The sequence below is a fragment of the Toxorhynchites rutilus genome, chromosome 1, assembly GCF_029784135.1.
Source record: "Toxorhynchites rutilus septentrionalis strain SRP chromosome 1, ASM2978413v1, whole genome shotgun sequence".
Taxonomy (NCBI): domain Eukaryota; kingdom Metazoa; phylum Arthropoda; class Insecta; order Diptera; family Culicidae; genus Toxorhynchites; species Toxorhynchites rutilus.
In genome coordinates, this window is record NC_073744.1 from 54,379,567 (window position 1) to 54,402,165 (window position 22,599).

The 22,599-nt window shown below is 37.9% G+C and overlaps 2 protein-coding genes across 8 annotated transcripts in view; one reads left to right on the forward strand and one right to left on the reverse strand.

The window, feature by feature from the left end:
- Positions 1–22,599, forward strand: part of LOC129768307 (RNA helicase aquarius) — a 220,974-nt gene that overhangs the window by 27,060 nt on the left and 171,315 nt on the right. The gene's annotated exons all lie outside the window — the stretch shown is intronic.
- LOC129768372 (probable G-protein coupled receptor Mth-like 5) overlaps positions 1–22,599 on the reverse strand; it is a 70,442-nt gene that overhangs the window by 17,210 nt on the left and 30,633 nt on the right. For all 7 annotated transcript variants that reach the window (XM_055770023.1, XM_055770264.1, XM_055770182.1 and 4 more), the window contains exon 2: positions 10,470–11,007. In XM_055770023.1, the coding sequence (XP_055625998.1) occupies positions 10,470–10,674 (205 nt within the window). In that variant the 5' untranslated portion in view covers positions 10,675–11,007. The remainder of the gene's footprint in view (positions 1–10,469; positions 11,008–22,599) is intronic.

The window sequence follows — 22,599 nt, forward strand, 5'->3', positions numbered from 1 at the left end:
TCCTCGGAAACACTCAGCGCAAATAATATCCGCTCTCCAACCCCCGACAATAGAAATCATCGGTCGATAGCGGCATTCGTGAACATTCGATAATAAAACTGCTGTTTTGACCAAAAAACAGCGGATCCGTTCAGTTCGGCGGCAGAAAATTATTCTATTCTTTATTTTTAAGAGGCTTTAAACTTTGCAGTTCATTCGCCTCTATACACAGCAGAAAAAGAATCAGATTGGGAGAGAAGAGCATAGTGCATGGCGAGCTAGCGATTGTTTCAATAGCCTGTTTTCAATGCAATTTTAAGGCTGTTGGAACATGTTTTCGAATCAATAGTTGATAACTCACATAACTCTTAGATATTTTACCTTTTGAATAAAATTATTACAATACCACTTCGTTTAGCTAGAAAAGAATTATTAACGCTCAAAGGAGGAATCGACTTCTCCTCCAAAATTGTCAAAATAAGCTATTGATTTTGCTTTCGTAATTATTAATTGTATTGGTTTTTCATAGTTTACCCTGTTAAAAAAATATTTTTCCGACCATCGGGTAACTTTAAAAAATCATGACTCAAAAACGAAAAACAAGCCTTTTTGATTTTAGCATATGTTCTGTAAAAAAACTCAGCTTTCAAGAAAAAATAAAATAAAATACAGCGCCCTTGGTCACGGAACCTTTTTTTTATATTTTAATTAGCCTGCTCATTTCAATTTTAGGTAATGGGCACCCAAATGAAAAACTGAAAAAATGAAATGACGAAAAACATTCTTACGCCTGTTTTGCCATGGCTCGGGTCGAAGTGTTGATTACAATGATGATTATGATTGATGATTTCACAAAATTAGAATTTTCATTATCAGATGACCAATTTTGATTACGACTGATTTTTTAAAAGAGGATATTCAAAATCATTGGTCTTTTTTCCAAAAAATCGTAGCTCAAAATCCAGATGTTTGATTAAAATATGATGTTTGGTAAAGTTGTTGGAAAATTAATGGACTATTTAGGGAAAAAAACATCTAGATTCCCTTTTTTATGTTGCTATCCTTAAAAGGCTACGATTTCAGCCATAACGAACCAAGTGTAATGCATTTTTAAATCAATTTATTTTCATTTATTAGGATATTATATTGTCAGAAACAGCAAAAGTGAGTCAAAATATATATAATTTATTAAATTAGTCAATAGCCGTTACAAAGTACCAATGTGTTGTATAATGATATTGTGTTAATAGTTAGAATACACTTGATTCGCTCTGGCCGCCAAGGGAGTGAAGTTTTACATGTCTAGAAGCTACATAATTTTGTTTTTCATTTTCTTGAGGATTCTCAATCCGATATTGCCCAAGATGTGAGCTCACAGCATGAAAGGGAGTATTATTTTATTGAGAAATACTTGGTTATGAAGATCAGAAATTTAAAAGACAATGGTACTCTAGGTGACATTTTTTAACTTGGTTCGTTTTGGCTGAACTTTTTTCCTTTTTTTTTTCCGATCATAACATTTTATAACTAGAAAGAAACGTTACTTATGAAACTATTAAAGATATATCGGATTCTCACCAGGAAATCAAGGGTTTTGAAAAGAAAACCCTATGTAAGGGTAATAGAAATGCAGGCAAACTTTACATCAACACACGAGGGGCGGTAACTGCGACCAAGAAGATTCAACCCGATTACGTCGGTGGTTGGCCAAAAAACTGATATAACAAAATGTTTTTTAAGCAACGTCTGTCAACCTTCAAGCAAATTTACGAAAAAGCCTCGTGCGAAACATCAATACCCAGATGATTCCTTTTTTGAGTAAGATTTGAGGATGATATTAGAAGGCCCTCCACCTTTTTTTAGTCAAACCAAAATGGATTTTTTACATCCAAATGGGCGCAGCATTCCTCGTGCGAAGTACAACGACATTCAACATCTGATGAAATTTGTACCTCCTGTAAACCATGAATTTTTCATGAATTATTTGATGATGGTTTCCGATGATCAAAAAATTGTTGATATAAGTAACGATCGATCAGCTACAAAGAATCATAAGTTTAACTCAACCATTTCAATATAATTATTGCAGTAATTATTTAGACTAACATACATCCAACCACACTGAACTGAAAACCATGTTCTTTAATTCTGCCAAAGTGAACTGAGTGCATGCGTACCAAAACTAAAAACCATTTCTTCGTTTGTTTATGTATTACTAGCTGACCCCGCAAACTTCGTCTCGCCCAAAATGGTTTTTTGTTATAAATACATTCAAACATTCACGTTTTCTTACTAAGCGAACGTCCATGGGTCGCAGTCGCAGAACTGTTCATTGATTAATTTTGACCCTTTACAAATTCCTTCTACTATAAATTTCCTAGTTCTTCTACCAGAACTCGTCATTATGATATCAAATTATTTTCAGATCTAATTCTCATTCAAGATTTAAAAAAAAAACATTGCAAAAAACATGTTTCTCCCATAAATGGAATACATGTTTGATACAGAAAATATAATAAAATAATGATATCTGAAATCGAACGATTGCTTCCTCGAGTTTTACCCTTACCCCTTTGCTTGATTAATCCTCGAGTTATGCAGAAATTTGGGTTTCATTTTAATAGCAACCTAGAGAGGGGGGGAGGAAAGTCGTATCACAATAAAAACCTTTCTTGTCCCCTAAATCCCTAAAGTTATGAATTTTCAAAGTTAATCGATGGTTAAAAAATAAATTTTCCCCCTTTTCCAAAAAAAGACTTTTCTTTATATCATAACTTTTGAACAACTAGACCGATTCAGATGATCGACAAATCAAATTGAAGCCAATGATGGTTCGAAAAATCACTTTTTACCTTTTCTTCCTAAAATGTCTTTTTCAAAAATGGTTGATTTAAAAATCATAACTTGAAAACAAAATAGTCATCTCTGATTTTTGGATATGTTGTGTAAAAAAACTCAGCTTTCGAGAAAAAATAAAAAAATAAAAAAATAAAAAAAATAAAAATTTAGCGCCCTCCGAAGTCCGAAGCCATGAAAACAACAAAAAACAAATACAATCATTATTTACTAAAACAAAATCCTATTTTTTGGCAAATACGATATTTTTCTAAAAAATACAAACTAATTGCCGTTAATTTGATATGTCGATCGTCTGAATCGGTACAGTAGTTCAAAATTTATGAATTTTCGAAAGAAGTCATTTTTGGGAAAAAAGACGAAAAAATTGATTTTTCGGACCACCCTAAAATGGAAATGGTCACCCTAATGATAAAATAAAAAAAACGGGTCTAATGTTTTGCTATACAGAAACAAAACTACCACTTTTCACGAAAATCTGAGAACAACTACATCGGTGTGACATGGAATGGTTGTATATAAAGATTTTAGAGTACTAGGGTACACATCCTGTTTGTAACACGTGAACAATAAAATTATAGATTTGATCAGACACAGCCAATTAGTAGGAGCCCAAACATTAAATTGAAATATCTCAAAATAATATTTTTGGCGCTTGGCTCGTTTTGGCAGAATCCCGACCATATTTTAATCAGACGTCTGAATTTCGAGTTATGATTTTTTTTGCGAAGGTTAATTGTTGTGAATACATCCTTATAAAAACAGTCGTAATTAAAATTGTTCATTTGATAATGAAAATTGTAATTTTGTGTAACTGCCAGCTTATTTAAAAAAAATTAAAAAAATCGAAGAAAATCGGTTTAGTTTGCGGCCGGCTCATTTATATTGGAATTGCTCTTGATACCCTTTTGCGTAACAATATCCAAGATCAAGATCGAGGAAGGTATGTACTTTCGTTATAGGAATTTATATTTTCGTTATATTTCGTTTTCTAAAGCTCTAGAGGTATTGAAGGGTTCACCAAAATACAATGCAGCCGACAGGGACAAACGCTTGAATTTCTAAGATTAAACATGTACATTAATTTTTATGTGTAAATTATGATTATTTTTTAATCAATATTATATGTCTTATTATAAATTACAGTTCTAGCTCGTCTCGATGAATTATTAATTCCATTCTGGGTAAAATTGAGATTGCAGGAGGGTATACAAAATAAAATTTTTCATGAATTTGTGAATCGAATCGGAATTGATCCTTGTCATGCATCGGTACTCCTATAACTTGTCATTTTTCTGCCCTAAAACATGCTCACTTCGTGGTATTTTGGCTTGATATAAGCTGTCGAAACAATGTTCATCCAAAAAGACTTTCATCCCAATCGACATCGCATCGTGAAACATTACGCCTCTGGTGGTTGGAAACGATTTACTAGAACAGTATTTCAAAGAAGACCACCTTGAACCGGGCCAGAAATCTTTGGTGTAGCAGCGGATCCGAACGTGTGAACCAGGCCAAAACATTTGCTTCGTCGACCCAAATCTTCCGCCCAGCGGTCTGCGGTTCCCTCCGGTCCACTCAAAAGGATCAAAAACTTTCGAGACCGTTGCGAGAAACTTTCTCATGTTCTGGGAAAACGAAACGGTCTTCTCGGGAAAGACATCCCCCACAAGCATTATTCGTACCAGTCAGACGGCGCGAGGTCTAGAAGAAGGGATCTTGAATGCGACAGCAAGCGTGCGGACGGCGGGAATAACAAGCTGGGATTTTCCTGCTTGTTCTGTGTTTTTTAAACCCTGTCATAAAGAGAAAAGAAGCACAGATACTCATGTTAATGTTTTGAAAGCTGTTTCTGTTTCGAAGCAAACCAGCAGAGTCCAAACTGCTTCGGCATCCGGCAGAGCGACGCGGGTAATTATTAGCCGAGACATAAAACGTCCCCACTTGGGGCAACAACACAAAAAAGCCAGCACACAATCCGGAGCACTAAATTATTTTGTTTTAGAAATTTTGCTCTCTAGTTCTAGCGACGAGAAGAGGATGAGAACACTGGCCCACTCGGAGAATGCAGTGGCAATCCTCCGAGCGATGACGTTCCACAGAATTACGGCGCGCGGAACACATCACATTTCGAGATGATGAGACGCATGGAATTCGTTCGTGTCTGTTTTCGTTCCTTCTGTCTTTCGCAAGGTCGTTAGAAAAATGAAGAGAAAATTTAATTTCGCCCAGAACCCAAATTTGATTGCTCCATATCTGTGTGCTATAGGGCTCTGCATCTGCCTCGGGATGGTAGAGTGAAAGCGATGAAAATAATATTCATCCAGCCAAAAGAATCCTTTGGCATTTGTTAAAGCTGTTCGACGATAAGAGCGGCGGGGAATGCCTTTTGAATGAGTGAAGAACTCGAGAAACGTAGAAAATTATTGGTACAATAGTCAACGGCTTTAAAGCTGTCGCTCGGGTCCGTATGTGCCTAGAGTCGGACACGTTAAAAATGGGCGCTCTCTAAAAAGTATAGAAAAAATACAATTCTTTTACGCCTAAACGGCTACTGTGTTATAGATAAAACAAATGTTTATCGATAGACAGCGATGCTCTTACGCCTCAAAATGGTAACAGTGTAAAATACAACAAAACTTATCTTTATATCAATGCGTGCATTGATATAAAGAAACAAATTACGGAATATGACCAATAAGTGTTTTGTTCTCGCAGAGGCAAGAAAGAATCGTTGCTTCTCGAAATGATTCTACAAAAAACAGGCAAGCCATTAAACCTTTTCAGGGTCACTGGAACTATTTAATAAAGAGTTATTTATGAAATTTCGACGTATTCGCAAATAATATCCGAAATGATAAACCAACAAATAAAAAAAAAAAATTGCGTAGTCCTACGTCCTAGGCGGTCGTGTCTCGGATACAACCTCTCGATTTTTTTTCCAAAAGGGTTTCTACTGTGGACTTGCAAGTTCAAGCGTCCAGAGGTACGTTTCCACCGGAGAAACGTTATCGTAATATCGATCCTACCCACACAGTGATGCAATATTGTTCCGTTGAAACACCGCATCGATTTACATGCCGTCTGGTGGAGAGTGCTTTTGGTGCCTCATTAAAGATTTGTCAGTCATCCGCTAGCGGTCGGATGATCGCGGCGGCTCGATAAAGAGATATTGGTTTTGATACCGTTAGGTGGAAAGTGTTTGTGTATGATGGATTTTCTAAAAGTTCGATGCATTCTAAAGTTATATCCGAAATATTAAAAGACAAATTGATTTTTACAATTCATTAACCGGGAGATTTTGTACGAATTTAGGAGTGTCCTTTGTTTATTGGTAACTTTTTCCGATCGATCATTCGATTTTCGTGAATTCGTGCATTGTTTCCGGGTAAAATGTGGCGTCAAAGTGCAGCCCGTTTCAAGCCGTGTGTTCGAAAAATATTACCTGGTAGAGAGAGCTGAGTTCTTCGGTTGAAAACTGAAGGTACCGCTGCATTTGCAATTTCAGCAACCGATTCGGTTTGGATTTTCTGCTGCGGTTATCAATAGTGTATTTTGTGGATTATTTCTTTGGGAGTGATATTTTTGGGAGCGTTGGAGATGCACTTTTGCTAAGAGATATTGAAATATACTTGGATGTGTAATAAGTTCAGTGTTTTGGTATCGCTCAAGACAGCGAGCAATCAACAGTACCTGTTAATAACTGAGGCTGAAAGTTAATTTGAAAATTGTATTGCTTCGCTGCTTTGGGAATTTTGCGCCTCTTAGGATTTAATTACATCTGCCCTGTGCAGAATTGTGAATAAGAAGCAGCATAATGAACTTTGTATTTACTGTTCGTCATTCGGAACTCTTACAACTCGACCGTTTCTCGACAGATCGTAGATATGTTTACATCAATCGATCAAATATATATTTACGCAACTAATACAATACAAAATAATTACACCCATACCTCGCTTTACGGCCTATATATGTTCCACGAAATTCGGCCGCAAAGCGATAAGCCGTATAAGGAATCAATTATTCTAATACAAATTTATACAAATTCAATCAGGTCATTTCCAAATTTGTTAAATATGTAACATGGTTTATCATTCAAAATGCATTTCATCTTTTGTATTTTTATTTCATTTTAATCAAAAATTAAACTCATTTAAATAAAATAAAAATACATGACATGAACATAAAACATACAATACATACAATATACATACATAAAAACCAACAATAACCTATAAACAAAAATGTAACATGAAGTTACATGGAATATGTGTATGTATGCATACCTAATTTGTATGTTGCTTAAATTATTGTCTCGTAAATATTTTTTTCACTTCTGTACAAAAGGGATTTTTGAACCAATCCTCAATTTTTTTGCCGTTATAACGAAACATTTTAGGCCGTAAATCCTGAATTGAAGAGGGCCGTTATAGCAAAATGTCGTATAGAGTGCGGCCGTATAGCGAGGTGTGGGTGTACTATATTCTTTTTGAAACAATCTATCAAATAATAATTGTAAAATTTAAAAAAAAATCGCCCCATTTCCGCGTCGTTCACTCTTTTTGTTGAATAAGACTCGTTTTAGTATGTGATGACCACACTATGCAGTCTGTAGCACAAACATAAGTTTGATAGTCAATATGTACATTAGGGTGGCAATAGATGTATGGAAAAATTTCATCATCGAATTTCAAAAACCGACCATGTACAATTTGTTTATTGGTCCAAACCCCCTAAATCATGTCCGATTGAGCTGAAACTTTTCAAAGGACATTTTTTTTGGGGCCAATAAAAGAAATGTACATGGTCGGTTTTTGAATTTTTGTCATCATTTTTTCCAAAAAATAACCCTTAAACTATAATATCTACAAAATTGTAGTCAAAGGATGAAATGTAAGAAATTTTTTAACTTTTCATAAAAAATACAAAACATTTTTCAAAGAAAAAATACTTTGAAAAGTTAATACTGGCAAACCTTTTTTTTGTGCGAGGGAAATCGTGCAAAACATCACCAGTAGCTTTAAAAAATCGTGTTCGGTACACATTTTGAAAAAAAACTTTTTTTGTGCGGTAGATAGGGACCGCATAAAAATAGTTTACCCCAAGAAAATAACTCAAATCCACGCCGTTCACCGTTCAATTTCCTTTCGCTTCCCTGCTTTGCGATGGGACAGTTTGTCTTTTCGGTTGCGCCTGGCTGTTTTGTGCTTTTAGTTACATGTCGAAACGTGTTGCTGAAACGGAACGAACTCGACCCATTTTTGAAGAAGATGGTGACTGGTGATGAAAAGTGGATCACGTACGACAACCTTAAGCGAAAAAACAAGAAGTGGGTTATATCTGTGATATTACCGCAAGGTAGACATAGGACTACTGTTGGCTCGGTAATCATTTATTAGCATCTGAATCAATTCTTAATTAATGAATGAATATTTTGAAAGTTTTTCTTTTTAGTGTGTGGGAGGATGAGTATAAGTATGGAATTGTTATTAACATAAAATTCAACTCTTTCGAACTTGTTGGTGGTCCCGAAACGAACCGATGAAATTTGAGTGGCCTTGTAAAAGCAACTGAAGATGTTTGATATGTGACTCGTGAGAATAACACGAGATTTTTCATGATCACTCCATGCGCAGAATAGAAACTGTAGTTGCCATTTCACGGTGAAAACAAAATAAAGTCTATATAACCTTGTGGCATTCTTTCATGACTGTTCCATGCGAAAGCAGAACAGAAACTGATGCTATTGGATTGCAACACGGGAACACCAAGTCCAATGCGTAAATGGCTGCGAATAATTCTTCGCAATCTATTCAGCCGGTAAAGAGGTATTAACGTCCAAAACCTTGCAGCCCAGCGTCACTCTCTCGCTTTCGAAACTTTGAACTTACACCCCGGTACAGAAATGAAAGACGTAGTCCTACGTCAAAAAGTCATGGTCGAAGCGCGGTGAGCCGGCCCAAACCATCGCCAAGCCCGGATTGACGGCCAGGAAGGTTTTGTTGTGTGTTTGGTGGGATTGGAAGGGAATCATCCACTATGGGCTGCTCAACTATGGCCAGACCCTCAACTAGGTTCTCTACTGTGAGCAGCTTGACCGTTTGAAGCAGGCGATTGACCAGAAGCGGCCAGAAATGATCAATTGGTGTTGTTTTCCACCAGGACAACGCTCGGCCTCACACATCTTTGATGACCCGCCAGAAGCTACGGGAGCTCGGATGGGATGTCCTATTGCACCCACCGTATAGGCCGGACCTGGCTCCAAGTGATTATCATCACTTCCGGTCCATGCAAAACGCTCTTGGTGATACTAAGTTGGCCTCAAAAGAGGCTTGCGAAAACTGGCTGTCTAAGTTTTTTGCAAATAAGGGGGGGATAATGAAGTTGCATTCTAAATGGCAAAGTTTGCGAACAAAACGACGCATATTTGACTTAAATTGGATAATTTGAAGTATGTCAAATAAAGCGTCAAATTTCGATCAGAAATACGACATTTCTTTTTCCCCAACCCTATATTTCAAAATTTCTGGAAATCAGGGGTGGCATTGCGCATTTCGAAACGAGTAACTCGTTTCGAGAAAATTCGAACTCAAATCGAAATGGTTTTAGTATTACGTATATTTTTCAAGTTTATATTTTCGGTGCACTAGATTTAGAGCAAAATTTGTCTCGTAGAGAAATGTAAAATTTTTGGGTTCGTAAACAAAGCTGGTCAAAGGCATGTCAAAACGGAAACGAACAAAAATCCCTCGTTTCGAAATGCACAATGTCACCCCCGATTTCCGAAATTTATTTTATTCAAAGAAAATATCAAAACAGGATCTGGTGCTGTGCAAACCAATGCACAAAGTAACATGTTGGTTCGTGTATCGTCAAGCGTCAAACTCATAAAATAAATGACCTAAAGGGACACACTCAACATTTACTTTGTCTTCCATTCTCACTTTCACAGGCTAAGCGATCTTGGAATTTTCCAAACCATTCTTTTTTTTTTTTTTTTTATCTTCGCTTATTTTTCGTCGGCCTATTTCCGCCACTTTAGTGCCAATCACCGACAACAGGGAGGCGACTCCACCTGTTCCTACCTATCAGACTCAACAACTCATGAGCCGGGCCAACTTCTTTTACTTCCCCTCCGAAGGAAGACGTAACCAGAGATTTTTCGCCTCAGAAAATCCCAACGACGCCAGCTGGGATTGAACCCAGGCCGATCGGATTGTGAGGCTGTTACGCTAACCACACAACCACTGGCGCCGTCTAAACCATTCTTGAATTTAGTTAAAATAATTTTTCTTATCAACAATGATTGATAGAATACTACAAGCAATGAAACATACTCCTACATGTCAAAAGAGTTTAGAAACGTAATATACAATCTTTTGTCATGCATGTCAGATATTCTAGATTTTCAAACAAATCGTTCTGGAGATCAGAGCAAAAATTCAATTAGATCAACGTCGCCATAGCACCCCTGCTTTACATGCGACTGCCGCGATGGAACTAATCCCTATCAAAGTAAGAATAAACAAATTGAAACGAGAGTGCCTGGGTACCTACAGGCGGCGCACATGCGTTCGGGAAAGGTACGTTTAATTGCAAAATTACATTTTAACTGCCCAGTAGATACTCACTCGCGTTGATGGTCTCCGCCATGGTGCACTTGCCGTCCAGCATAACCTCAAACCGCTCGCAGCACTTGTTAATCCGTACCGCGTTCGGATTGTACCTCTGGGAGGCCGTGGAGGATACCGAGCCCACAGCCAGGGTGGCAAGTTCGATGAGCAGCAGGGCGAGCAGTTTCCTGCTGGAAGTGTGTCGTAATAGTGTTTGCAGCATGCCTGGGGCTGTGTTTTTATTATGGTTTGGTACTTGAGATTGAGAGATTGTAGTATTTGTGGGTCGAGGAGTTTCACGAAACGGTCGCCTCGGTCAGATTGTAGCTGTTTTGTGCTAGCAGGACACGTTCGGGGTGCTATTGTTTCCTTCGCTTCTGCCTAATCCTCTTAAGCCGACGTAGATTCATCGGAGGGAGAAGATGCCCTAGCAGCGTAAGGCGAAGTTAATTGAGGTTGAGATTCTCGAGACTCTAGTCGTCGGTGGATTTATTCGGTGACATCACTTCCACTGCATTGTTTTTAGTGTCGTTCGGTGTATTGTTTCTGTTGTATTCTGCAAGGATATTGAAGTGGAGTTTTATTGTTACACTCAGAATCATCAAGAATGGGATTAAAAATAGATTGAATAGGAGGCAAATTGTTAGGAAACTGATCGTAGAAAAAATATTCCAGGGGAGCAACCACCACCAATCGGGAAGCAGATGGCAACAGAATATTGGCCCACGAAGCAATGACATCCAGTCACATTCTATTCATTCCGACGGAGAAGACACCGTTATGTGAATGGAAAAGGAAAAAGTTGTGTACCATCCAACCGGGTAAAAAGGGTACTTCAGTGACAGCGGCAAATGATAGACTTTTCTCCACCAGGGAACGGTTACCGAAAAAGGAAAAACCGGAGAAGAAATTTCTTTTATCGCCACGCTTCTTATATATTTTTTTATCTCTCCCGCACTCAACAGCCGATTTGGGTGTGCGTGGTATTTTCATGATGGCAATAATGTCGGCGACAACGCCGATTGCCATCATGCGAAAATCAACTCAACTCAGCAGCTCAGCCTTCTCTGACGATACACGCCTCTCTCCTTCACCGTCGTCATCTCGACTTCTGTGTGCTCTGACTGGTCATACAGGCTTCGGCGGTGATAGGATGCTACAATACTCAGACAAGGAAAACTGGTAACCATTAAGCAATCTTATTTCGGTAACTGGCTGCACCGGGATCCGGAGAAAGTATTGTTATCAGGGCTGGGTGCGTTTAGTAGCTTAAAATAACGCCAAATGAGGCATGATTTCAGTTGATGATTTCATTGCAAGAATCCAGATCTGTATCTGTCAAAGAAGGCTAAGCTGCTTGAAATCATGAATCCTAAATCTAAACATGATTCCATTCCAATTACTAGCTTACCCATCGAACTTCGTTCCACGCAAAATTATTTTTTAATATACATATTTTCGAACATTCACGTTTTCTTACTAAGCGAACGTTCATGGATTCAACCCAAGAACTATTCAATGACCACTCTTCTAATTGGTCTTTTTCAAGGATGAAAGTGAATGTAGTTTAAAGTCGCCACAATAGAAAAAATCGAACAATCAATAAATTAAAATATCAAATTATTATCATATACAATTCTCGTTCAAGATTCTTTAATCACTTGCGATAACTTGTTATTTACACGGAATACGTATTTAATGCGGAAAATAGAATTTTTATTGATAATATTCATTTTCAATGTGCTTTATTCCACCTGAAAATCCATTACCATTTTCGAACAAAGATGAATTTCGTTAACGCAAATATGGAATGGACTAACAACGCTTATTTATTTATTTACTTATTTCGTCTTTTTCGAATTTTTTCACACAGAGTACATCTTAACATATATTCTTAAGTCTAAGTTTAAAAAAAGGTTTATTTATATTGAATTCGAACACTGCACTAACACTATTAAAATCTCTCAAACATGCATAAAAAGGATTATAGTATCCATACGTCGTTCTACTCGTAGGCAGCGAAACAAAAAGCTGGTTACGTAGTCGTCGATGGGTTACAGTTATGTTGACATTTTCAAGAAGAGATTATTAGCATTATTAGAAGAGATTATTACCATTATTAGAACACCAACGTAGCAGTTCATTGATATCGGCTTGGAGGGCCCAACAGTCGACAGCTGAAGTGATGGTCCGGTATATCTTCAGATCATCCGCAAACAGCTGCAAGCAGCAAGCCCCAATATACTTCCCTGTGGCACACCGGAAGTAATCGCAAATTCCTTAGAATGGGTTGAATCGAGTTTAACGTAAGCTCTACGATCAGTAAGATATGAACAGATCCATTCAGTCACCCATGAAGGGAAGCCCATTCGAGACATCTTATTGACCATCAGCTCATGTGGAACTCTATCGAAGGCTTTCGAGAAGTCGACGTAGATGGAATCGACTTGGCCGCTTTTTTCTATGACTTTATTCACTTCATATGTATAACTCATCAGGTTACATGTCGTGGAGCGCTTCTTGATAAATCCGTGCTGGTATTCGCTTATAAGTATCTGCGAATTTCTCAGCAGTACTCCATGGATAATCCTCTCGAAAATTTTCACAATGCATCATAAAATGGAAATACCGCGATAATTCTTAACTTTGTTGATGCTCCCGGATTTGTGTATCGGAACTATAGCGGCAACTTTACACACATCAGGAAAAATTTTGCTCTGTGGTGATCGGTTGAATACCATGGCAATAGGGAAAGCTAAAGAATCAGCACATTCTTTGGAGAAGGACGGCGGTAGACCATCAGCCCCTTTGCTAGCATCGAGACCTTTGTAGCAAATGCATTTCAATGCATGGGATATCCCTGGTACTTTCAGGAGAATCAACAGAATATTCCGTGGACGCAGTCGACGCTGTCAGACTCTGTTACGTGTCTAGAGATTTGTTCAACTGCGTTCTTTTCGCTGTCGCAAGTAATAATTTATCCGTAAGGAGAGCGCCATCGCTGGATCTGTTCTGTCGGTTCTGCCAAATGCATCTGTTATTACTGTTGTTTCTGTTACTTCCGTTTTTATTAATGACAAAATTGTTGCGCTTAATCCATCTCCATCCAGAATTTGGAACTTGATCTGATGTTGAGGCGAGTGAATTTGAATTCAGTTCCTCAGCTCCGCCAGCTGAATTTGGATTTCGATCCGATGTTGGATCGAATAAATTAAAATTTATGTCGTGAAGTTCGTCAGTTAAGTTTGGAGAAGGGCGTTGGAGTGGGGTGATTAATTTTTCCTCCTATCTCATGCATCTTCAGTGTGTGGTCTCCAAAATAATTCATGATTTCTTCTGCCATTCTGCCGATTTGACCCAGTTCGTGGTTATTTCACTTATCGTGGCTTTCATCGAGTCCGATACGCTTTTGTTGACCACATCCATCGTATCGTCAAAAAGTGACGACAAATGTTTTTTTATGGCGGTGACAGTAGTTGCGGTGGAGCTGCTTTTGATTGCTGAGACAAGTTCTTTTTTTACACCAAAAAATGCATATTACACAAACGGTGAGAGAGAAGGTGGTTTAGATAATGTCCTCTTGGACACGTAAAGTATATTTTTAAACAAAACATTCATATTTATAGTCAAAATTCAATGAGATCTTCTCTATATTTACAAGATATTTTTATCTTTACGCCCACCCTAAATACTCTGTATTGAAAAATAACTAGACTGAGTTGCATGAGAGTGCTGCCCGGTCAGACATCCATATTTTTTCATATGGCTTGGCTTCTTCCCGTAGATGTATATTCTGAAAGAAACCCGCATGAGCTAGCATCGATCAATTTATTCCAATCGGTAATAGAGGACCATGTATTCCGTCAGGATAAAAACACAAAGAATGTTGTAATTTTTGTAGTATGAAAAATCTCTACTTATGTGCAGGTTTCGATTCAGCTTCTGCTCTTGATGACAAAACGGCTTCGTATTTATTTTCCGAGAGCTCCCAGCTTCTTGCATGAGTTCACGGGCCGTTTCTGTGGAGATCTGTTTCTTGCAATGATGTTTTTCTTTATTGGTATCTGGTAATTTTTGTAATACGCTTCTAGTGGCTTGCAAGGTTGCAACATTTGCACAACCAGATTGAATTTGACACTATAAGAAAAATGAACGCAAAATTTCAAATCCGACCGGGTTCAAGAATAAGGGTTTATTTTATCGAAAAATATTTGGAAGAACGCATCTCAATTCACGATTCGTTTCTTAAACGCAACGAAAATGCATGACTTGACTTGGATGGCACTAACGTTTCCAGTGGAACTTTAGGCTTCTCAACGTAGGTATTACTTGCGTCATTTTTATTAGCAGTACTTATTTCAGATATCTATGCCGAAGAACACGCCTTGAATGTATTCATGAGTGTAAAGGTCTAGAATACGCGTGACCCCAGTGCAAGTCGAACTAGAACCCCCAGCATGATAATCACCCGATTCTGCATTTCGCCGGATTTGCATTTCGTTCGAAACCATTATTTCGTTCGAGTTATAATTTCGTTTTCCCTATTTCGAATGTTTTGCCCATTTATTTTTCGAACAGAAGCAGATCAAACGAAATGCCAAAACAAATCGAACGGAAGACACGAATTACGAATAAGCAACACGGTTTTTTCAAAGGACTATCAACTACAACAAATTTGCTGGAATTTGTCACATTGACTTTGAATGCAATGGATAATGGTAATCAAGTTGAATCTCTATACACTGACTTTAGTAAGGCTTTTGATCGTGTTGATACACCATTACTGCTTCTTAAACTTCAAAAATAGGGATAGAAGTCTGATAGAAGTGACTGACCGCACGCAAATATTAAGGTTTAATGGGGAAATTTCAAAACCAATATTTGTTACATCCGGAGTTCCTCAAGGCTCTCATTTGGGGCCAGTTTTGTTCATTTTATTTGTTAATGACGTTTGCGTTTTTCTTAATAGTGTTAAGGCACTTATCTACACAGATGATATGAAGCTGTACATGGAAATAAAGAATGATGAAGATTCTCAAACATTCCAAAATGAAGTTAACATAGTTTGTAATTGGTGCACTAAGAGTTTATTACAGCTCAATTTTAGGAAATGCACTTTGATGACTTTTACGAGAAGAAGAACACCATTGAACAATGGTGTTAAGCTGGGAAATCAACCCATCAGTAGATGTCAACGAGTAAGAGACTTAGGCGTGGTCTTAGATTCAAAACTAACCTTCGTTGACCATTATAATACAATCATCCATAGAGCAAATAATATGTTGAACTTCATCAAACGCTTTAGTTACCATTTCCACGATCCGTACACAATAAAATCATTGTATATAACATACGTCAGATACTGTAGTATTGTATGGTCCCCCTACATAACTTCACACGAAGACAGAATTGAATCTGTACAAAAACAATTTCTATTATTTGCACTTCGTAAACTAGGCTGGTCTTCATACCATCTCCCTCCATATGAGGCACGTTGCATGCTAATCAATATGAAAAGCTTAACTCTGGCATGATTCTATTTATTATTGACATCATATCACAACGAGGGGACTCAGAAGAATTATTAGGAAACCTAAATTTTTTCGCACCGATTAGGCACCTGAGAAACCCTAACATTTTCTACATAGATTACAGAAGAACGAATTATGCCAAATATAGTCCTATTAATCGTATGATGAGCCTCTATAACGAACACAGTAAAATAATTGATGCAACCATGTCAAGGTCAATGCTCAAAGACTATTTGAATATAATAAGATATAGTTAAATTTCACTCTAATATTTGGGCAGCATATTTAGTCTACGCTGGTTTGACGAAATGAATAAATAGATAAAAAATTTGTGTTAAAATCGTCTTTTGAACTAAACGGATAAATTATCCAGCCAGCTCTCTTTAGATTTTTTTTTTTTAGTTTTAAGTAAGTAGTTTTAAGTAGTATTAAGAATGTATTGGTCTACAATTTTGATTGACGACAATAAAATAATAAAAAAATAGAATATAACATGAAATTCTATCAAGTCGTTCGAAATATTTCGAATCGATCGAAATACAAAATAGGGGTGAGTGTGGGGTAGATGAAACGCTAACCACTCGGCCACGGGAGCCCAAAAATACATATTTGTAGCAAATTGTGAAGATCAAATCATTCAAGGGGGTTTCCGTAGCCACATTGGTTGCGCGTTTGCTTAGTAAGCGATCGATCGTGAGTTCAAAATCCAGGGCCCTCATTGACCATATTTGTGTTGTTACAGAATAACTACGTCCACGCAACAATAATCAGCGATGGAGATCGATCCACGGTCGAAATAAGATCGATTCATCCATACAACTGCTCTGCTCTGCAAGACACATCGGGCTGCTGTTCTATAAATAACTCAACAATGATCAATCAACTGTCTCCGCTGTCCGGTCTAACTTGGATAATGGAAGAACAGAAGGAAAAACTCTTACGCCTAAATGGCTACTGTGTAAATGTGTACCATATGCAATGGTATAGAAGGGAACACTCTAACGCCGAAAAAATGGCAACTGTGTAATGTGCTAATTATAGATATGATAAACATGTAACATGTACACGATTAAAATTCGGCTCTGTTAATGCTAAAATGCTAATGAGCCTAAATATAAACAAAAAAGGGATAAAAAAATCATTCACAATAAGGTTGAGTTAAAAAATATTGGGCAAGTGAATATAATCCCGAAGCAAGTTCTCTGGGTCTGGTAGGAATCGAAGAAAATCTGCATTATGAGCTTCTACCAAGCAACTAGTCTCGATGAATTCCAACAAGTACTGCTCGCTGCTGAACGTATTCAAATCAACGATTTAGAACGCTTCAAGAGCGCTTCTAAAACTCCATCCGCCTTACTCACCAGATATTGATTATCAACGGTTAAGATTTCTGTAAGTCGAGAAAATACTTCGCAATCCGCGATCATGAACGTACATGAATGGATTCTGAGACATATTACGTTCATATTGGAATTTAGAAAAATTGAATGGAAATTTTGACTTATTATTTGATTACTTTAAACCCGTACTCCTGACCTCGACTGAACTACTATGATATTACCGCTAAGCCTGATTATTATAATATAAAATCATTTTTAGGCATAACCTTCCTTGAAAATTTTTCACTCCTCGAAAATTAATATAATTTTAAATTACATAGAATACATATTTGATACATATTTGTACAATCCACCAATTCATTGTCATTGTCCCTTTCCAATAACGAAGTACAAAGTTCAATGCAGTCAATACAAATAACGTTTATTCGTTTGAGTGACAATTCGGGTGTGTTGAAAGATCCAAAACTAGCAATACATTACAACATTTAGACGTTTTTAACAGCACGATGATATCAACATCGGTGAATTCAAAACATATCGTTACTATTAAGGCTATCAATTCTATTAAGAAAACATGTAATAGAAAATTGAAACAAACTTGAAATTAGATTTGAGCGAAAAATAATGGATTCTCTTGATTTTCTTCCAAAAACTGGAGAAATGTCCACATGGACAACAGGGGGAGGGGTATAAGGGATGTCCACGCTTGTCCACAGAGGGGGAGTGGGGTGTCTAAAATCATGCTTTTTCTGTCCACGTGGTATGTGGACAGCCTCTTTTCAGTGTCCTACAACATGTTCCTAGACAGTATTTCGAACAACAATTCTTACTAAACGCACCCCTTAATTCCGTTATGATGAAATCACAAAATCTCTTCCGCTTTTCCCCCGTGGGCAGTCTGGTTTTATTTACTTCTTTTTGTGACTGTCATTCTTCTGAAGAGAGCATTTTCCGTTTACTCGGGGTTTTCTTATGATACGTGTAACCAGTAAAACTATCTATTTTGGAAGCTATGCTGGTATTCGGAAGCTACATTACAGGGATATTAGGAAGTTGACACGAATCCTGGGCGGATTTCCGAGTATGATTGTAAGGACTAAGTTTGCAGTGTTCTGATCCGTGTTCATGTTGCATCCCAGATTCCACAGAGGTTTCTCTTCTGGAATCACACACACACACAATGAATGCATCGAGTTCCCCCCATTTGGACGACGGTTGACTCAATGCGGGCGGCTACTTTTCAGAAGCGACAGCTTGTTACAGAAAACTTTTACTTCTACACTGCAGTTACCGTTGATGGCTCGGAAGAAGGAAAGAAGCACTCCTAACTGGGAAAGGCACTTCATTTAAAGAGGAACGTCAGCAAATTAATTGCTTTCTTCCTCCCTTTCAATTGGTGCAATTTAATTTTCATGTTATTCTACTGCACTTGCATCCAGTGGCAGCTAGTAAGTTGTTTTACGTCCAGTGAGAATTATTTTCCAAAAAAAATCGTTGTCGGTGATGATATGGAATGGAATCGTAATCAATATTCACATCAACTGTGGTTGCGTCACCGCGCCTGCAAAATTAGGCCGCGTGCAGATCAACTTTCAAAATTGATTTCCGCATGATTTGTTTGCGGCTGATAATTCGTTTCCCGAACTCGTTCGTGAGCCAATGTGGACGCCGGCCAAAATTCAGACGAAAACTTTTGTTGCTTACACACTCTACGGCCAATATTATTTACTTCCTGTATATGTATCTGACAGGAGATGAATGCTTTTTCATTGAAGCGACTCCTTCGTCTGGGGGAAAATTTTTTGACAGAGCCTATTCACACCGTGTCGGTCTAAATCTAAGGTGATGGAAATTTTCATGCGAAGCACCCAAAAAAGTGCTGAGCCAAACGATGATTTGGTTCGTTTTGGCCTTTTTTTTTGTTTAAGACTTTATATCGGAGCCTTTGTTGTATCTATCCAGTTTAGCATGAGAGCGTGCAGCTGAAAAACCTCCACCTATACAGTGATAGACATTCGTTTAGCCGCACCTGAAAAAAAAAACTTGAAACACTTACAAAACAACTAGGAATGTTCTTTTTATCAGGATACTTATTTGCTGTAGTGATAGTATATTTAAGTCACTTTTATTGAAAGGACGTGCGTCACAATCACACACACACAAGGCGGCATCGGTGGATATAAACATTCAAACGTCATTTTTTCCCGAGACATACGTTTAGCCGCAGCCTTTATCTGTGTTTTTTGAAAAAATACTTGGGAATGTTCAATTCACAAAATAAATATTAGATGTGTAACGTAAGGAAATAATGAAAATATTCAGTGAACAAAATTTTCTAATCGCTCGATCGTAACAAAAATTGGTCTATCTGAGAAAGTGGTGTGGTATTTTTTTTAAATAGTGCCAGAAATATGGGATATAACGATCAACAAATGGGAACACCGAAGTTACTTTGCGTCTTAAAGGTCGAATAAGACACGAAGCAACCAGGAAACGATGTCCTGCTCCTACATTAAGGCAGAATCAGTTGTTCCAGTAACGAAGAGGCATATTGCGCGCATCTTGAATGAGTCACCAAACATCATGCGGAAGAAACCTCAAGGGAAGCCGAAACTGACCGCCACCCATAAGCAGAACCATCTCATTTTCGTCCGGCAATACATGGAATGGAAGCTAGAATGGAGAAATGTCGTATTTTCCGGCGAAAAAAGTTTAATTTGGATGGTCCGGACTGTTACAGATCGACGCGAAACTTTAGGGGCGGAAGTTTGACAGTGTGGGGAGCCGTTTCCTATCACAGTAAGCTTCTCATTTGTTTCATTTTCACCCGAATGAACTCCGAAAAGTATTTTGATTGGCCATATTGAGAATAACGCTACCGAGGATGTCGTTTTTTCAGCAGGATTATGCATAGATCCACGTTTCCAAGCAATCGATTGAAATCCCATAGAGAACCTTTGGAGAATCTTGGCCGAGATGGTCTATGCAAACGGATGACAATTTAACAACATTTCCTGTCTTAGGAATATTGAGCTATAATCAATATGGCAACACTTTAAAAGCTGTCTGACTCGATGCCAAATCGAATTTCAAAGTGATCCGAAATGGAGGTGGACATACTAAATATTAGCTACCGATTGGACTCGAAATTTACGTTTATTTACGTGCACCCGTGGCCGAGTGGTTAGCGTCTCACATTATCATGCCGGGTGTTTGGGTTCGATTCTGGCCGGGGGATCTTTTGTCAAAGAAATTTCCTTCGACTTGCACTGTGGTCACGCGTATTCAAGAGCTTGCCCCTCGGAATATATTCAAGGCGTGTTATTTGGCTTAAGAAATCTACTAACTAAGTATTAATAAATGACGCTAAGGGGGTCTTCGTAGCCACTTGGTTACGCGTTCGCTTACTAAGCGATCGATCGTGAGTTCAAACTCAGGGCTCTCAATTGACCATCTTTGTGTTGTTATAGAATAACTACGTCCACGCAACCATCATCATCAGCTATGGAGATCGATCCACGGTGGAACAAAGATCGATTCATCCATACAACTGCTCTGCTCTGCAAGAAACATCGGGCTGCTGTTCTATAAATAACCCAACAATGATCAATATCAACTGTCTCCGCTGTCCGGTCTGCTGAACAATGGAAGAACAGATAGAATACCCTTACGCCTAAATGGCTACTACAGTGTAATTTACCATAATGTAATGGAACAGAAAATCTAACGCCTAAATGGCTACTACTTCTACTGTGTAATTTACAGTTTATAGAAACATAAACATATGTACATGTACACGATAAAAACCCGGCTCCGTTACAGATAAAATGCTAATGAGCCTGATAAATAAATAAATGGGATAAAAAAAAAAAAAAATGACGCTAGTTAATGCATACGTTGGGACGGCAAAAGTTCCACAGGGAACGTTAACGCCATTCAAGATGGACTCGAAATTTGCCGCACAAATTTTCTTTTATTGAAATTTTAGGATGCGGCCTTGATTCCACATATTTACTTAGAAAACAAAAAGTGAATTTATACTTTTTCTTAGAATGAATTCGATGAAAATAAACAATAATCGTCTTTTATGAGCAAAACCGTACAAAGAATTGACTTATTTTTAAAAATATTGAGGAAAAATAGGGTGCGGCTAAACGAATGTCTATCACTGTAGACGAATCCCCAGCCTCGGAAACAATGTTACGATATTCAACGAAAATTAGTCTGCACAAATCTGTCGCTGCTTTTCACGAATACACAACTCACACAACATGTTCCTATGTGGGCATTCGCGTGAATCAATTTCACATTTCCCGGATCCGGAAATTAGAATGAGGCTCAGAACTTTCCGCCGAGGTTTGTTGGCTTCGGGAAACGAATCCCATTTATCAAATTTTCTATTAATGCCCTGTTTTTTTTTACTTTTACTTTGTGTGTGCCGACCTTCGCCGAAAATTCGTCGAATAATAGCTTGATTTCACACAGCAGTCCATCCTACCGCCACCCCCACCATCACCACCGTTGGCTTCCGCTGGGGGGTCATGAGTTCAATGAAATGAAAACGAAGCCCTACTTTCGAGCGCACTGTCGGAAGGACGGACGAATTGAACATTGGTTCTTCGCGTTCATCTCCGAACCGTAATAGAACTCGATAAGCATTGACAATTGCTCCGCAAATATTTTCCTTTTCAATTTTCCGAATCGGAGTTTCTGTTCCTGATTTTCTGGGGTAATAGCATCGGTTCGAAAACATGTCTTGATAATCAAGTCAACGTTTAGTTGAACTCTGCTCCGTTAAACTTTTTCTGTTCTCGTCAAAGCACAATAAGCGACAGGGAGAGACTGGCACGTTGAAAAATATTTGAGCAGGATTCTTTTCCAAGAGATTCGTATTTCTATTCCAAAAAAAATCCACAAAAATTGTAAATTGTGTGGAATGTTCATTCGAACCGACAAATTGTTGTATGCCATTTGCTTTTTGAAGATAATTTCATGCAACGGCTGGCCGCGAAGAAGATGATTTCCTCTGTTTAAATAATGCGAGATGTCTACATGTGACATAAGGATCAGAAAGACATATACAAATCATGAGAAGTACTTCGAGGTGTACGATATTAATTTCCAAAAGGGTTTTCTAGATACCTTTATATTATGAACTTTTTGCTAGCGTCATTCATTCAGAGTTGCTTACTTCAAAAATAAAACGAGCAAAAAAAAGTGAACAAAATTTACGCCTAGTTTTAAGTTAAATCATGGTGTGGAATGTGATCTTCGGGT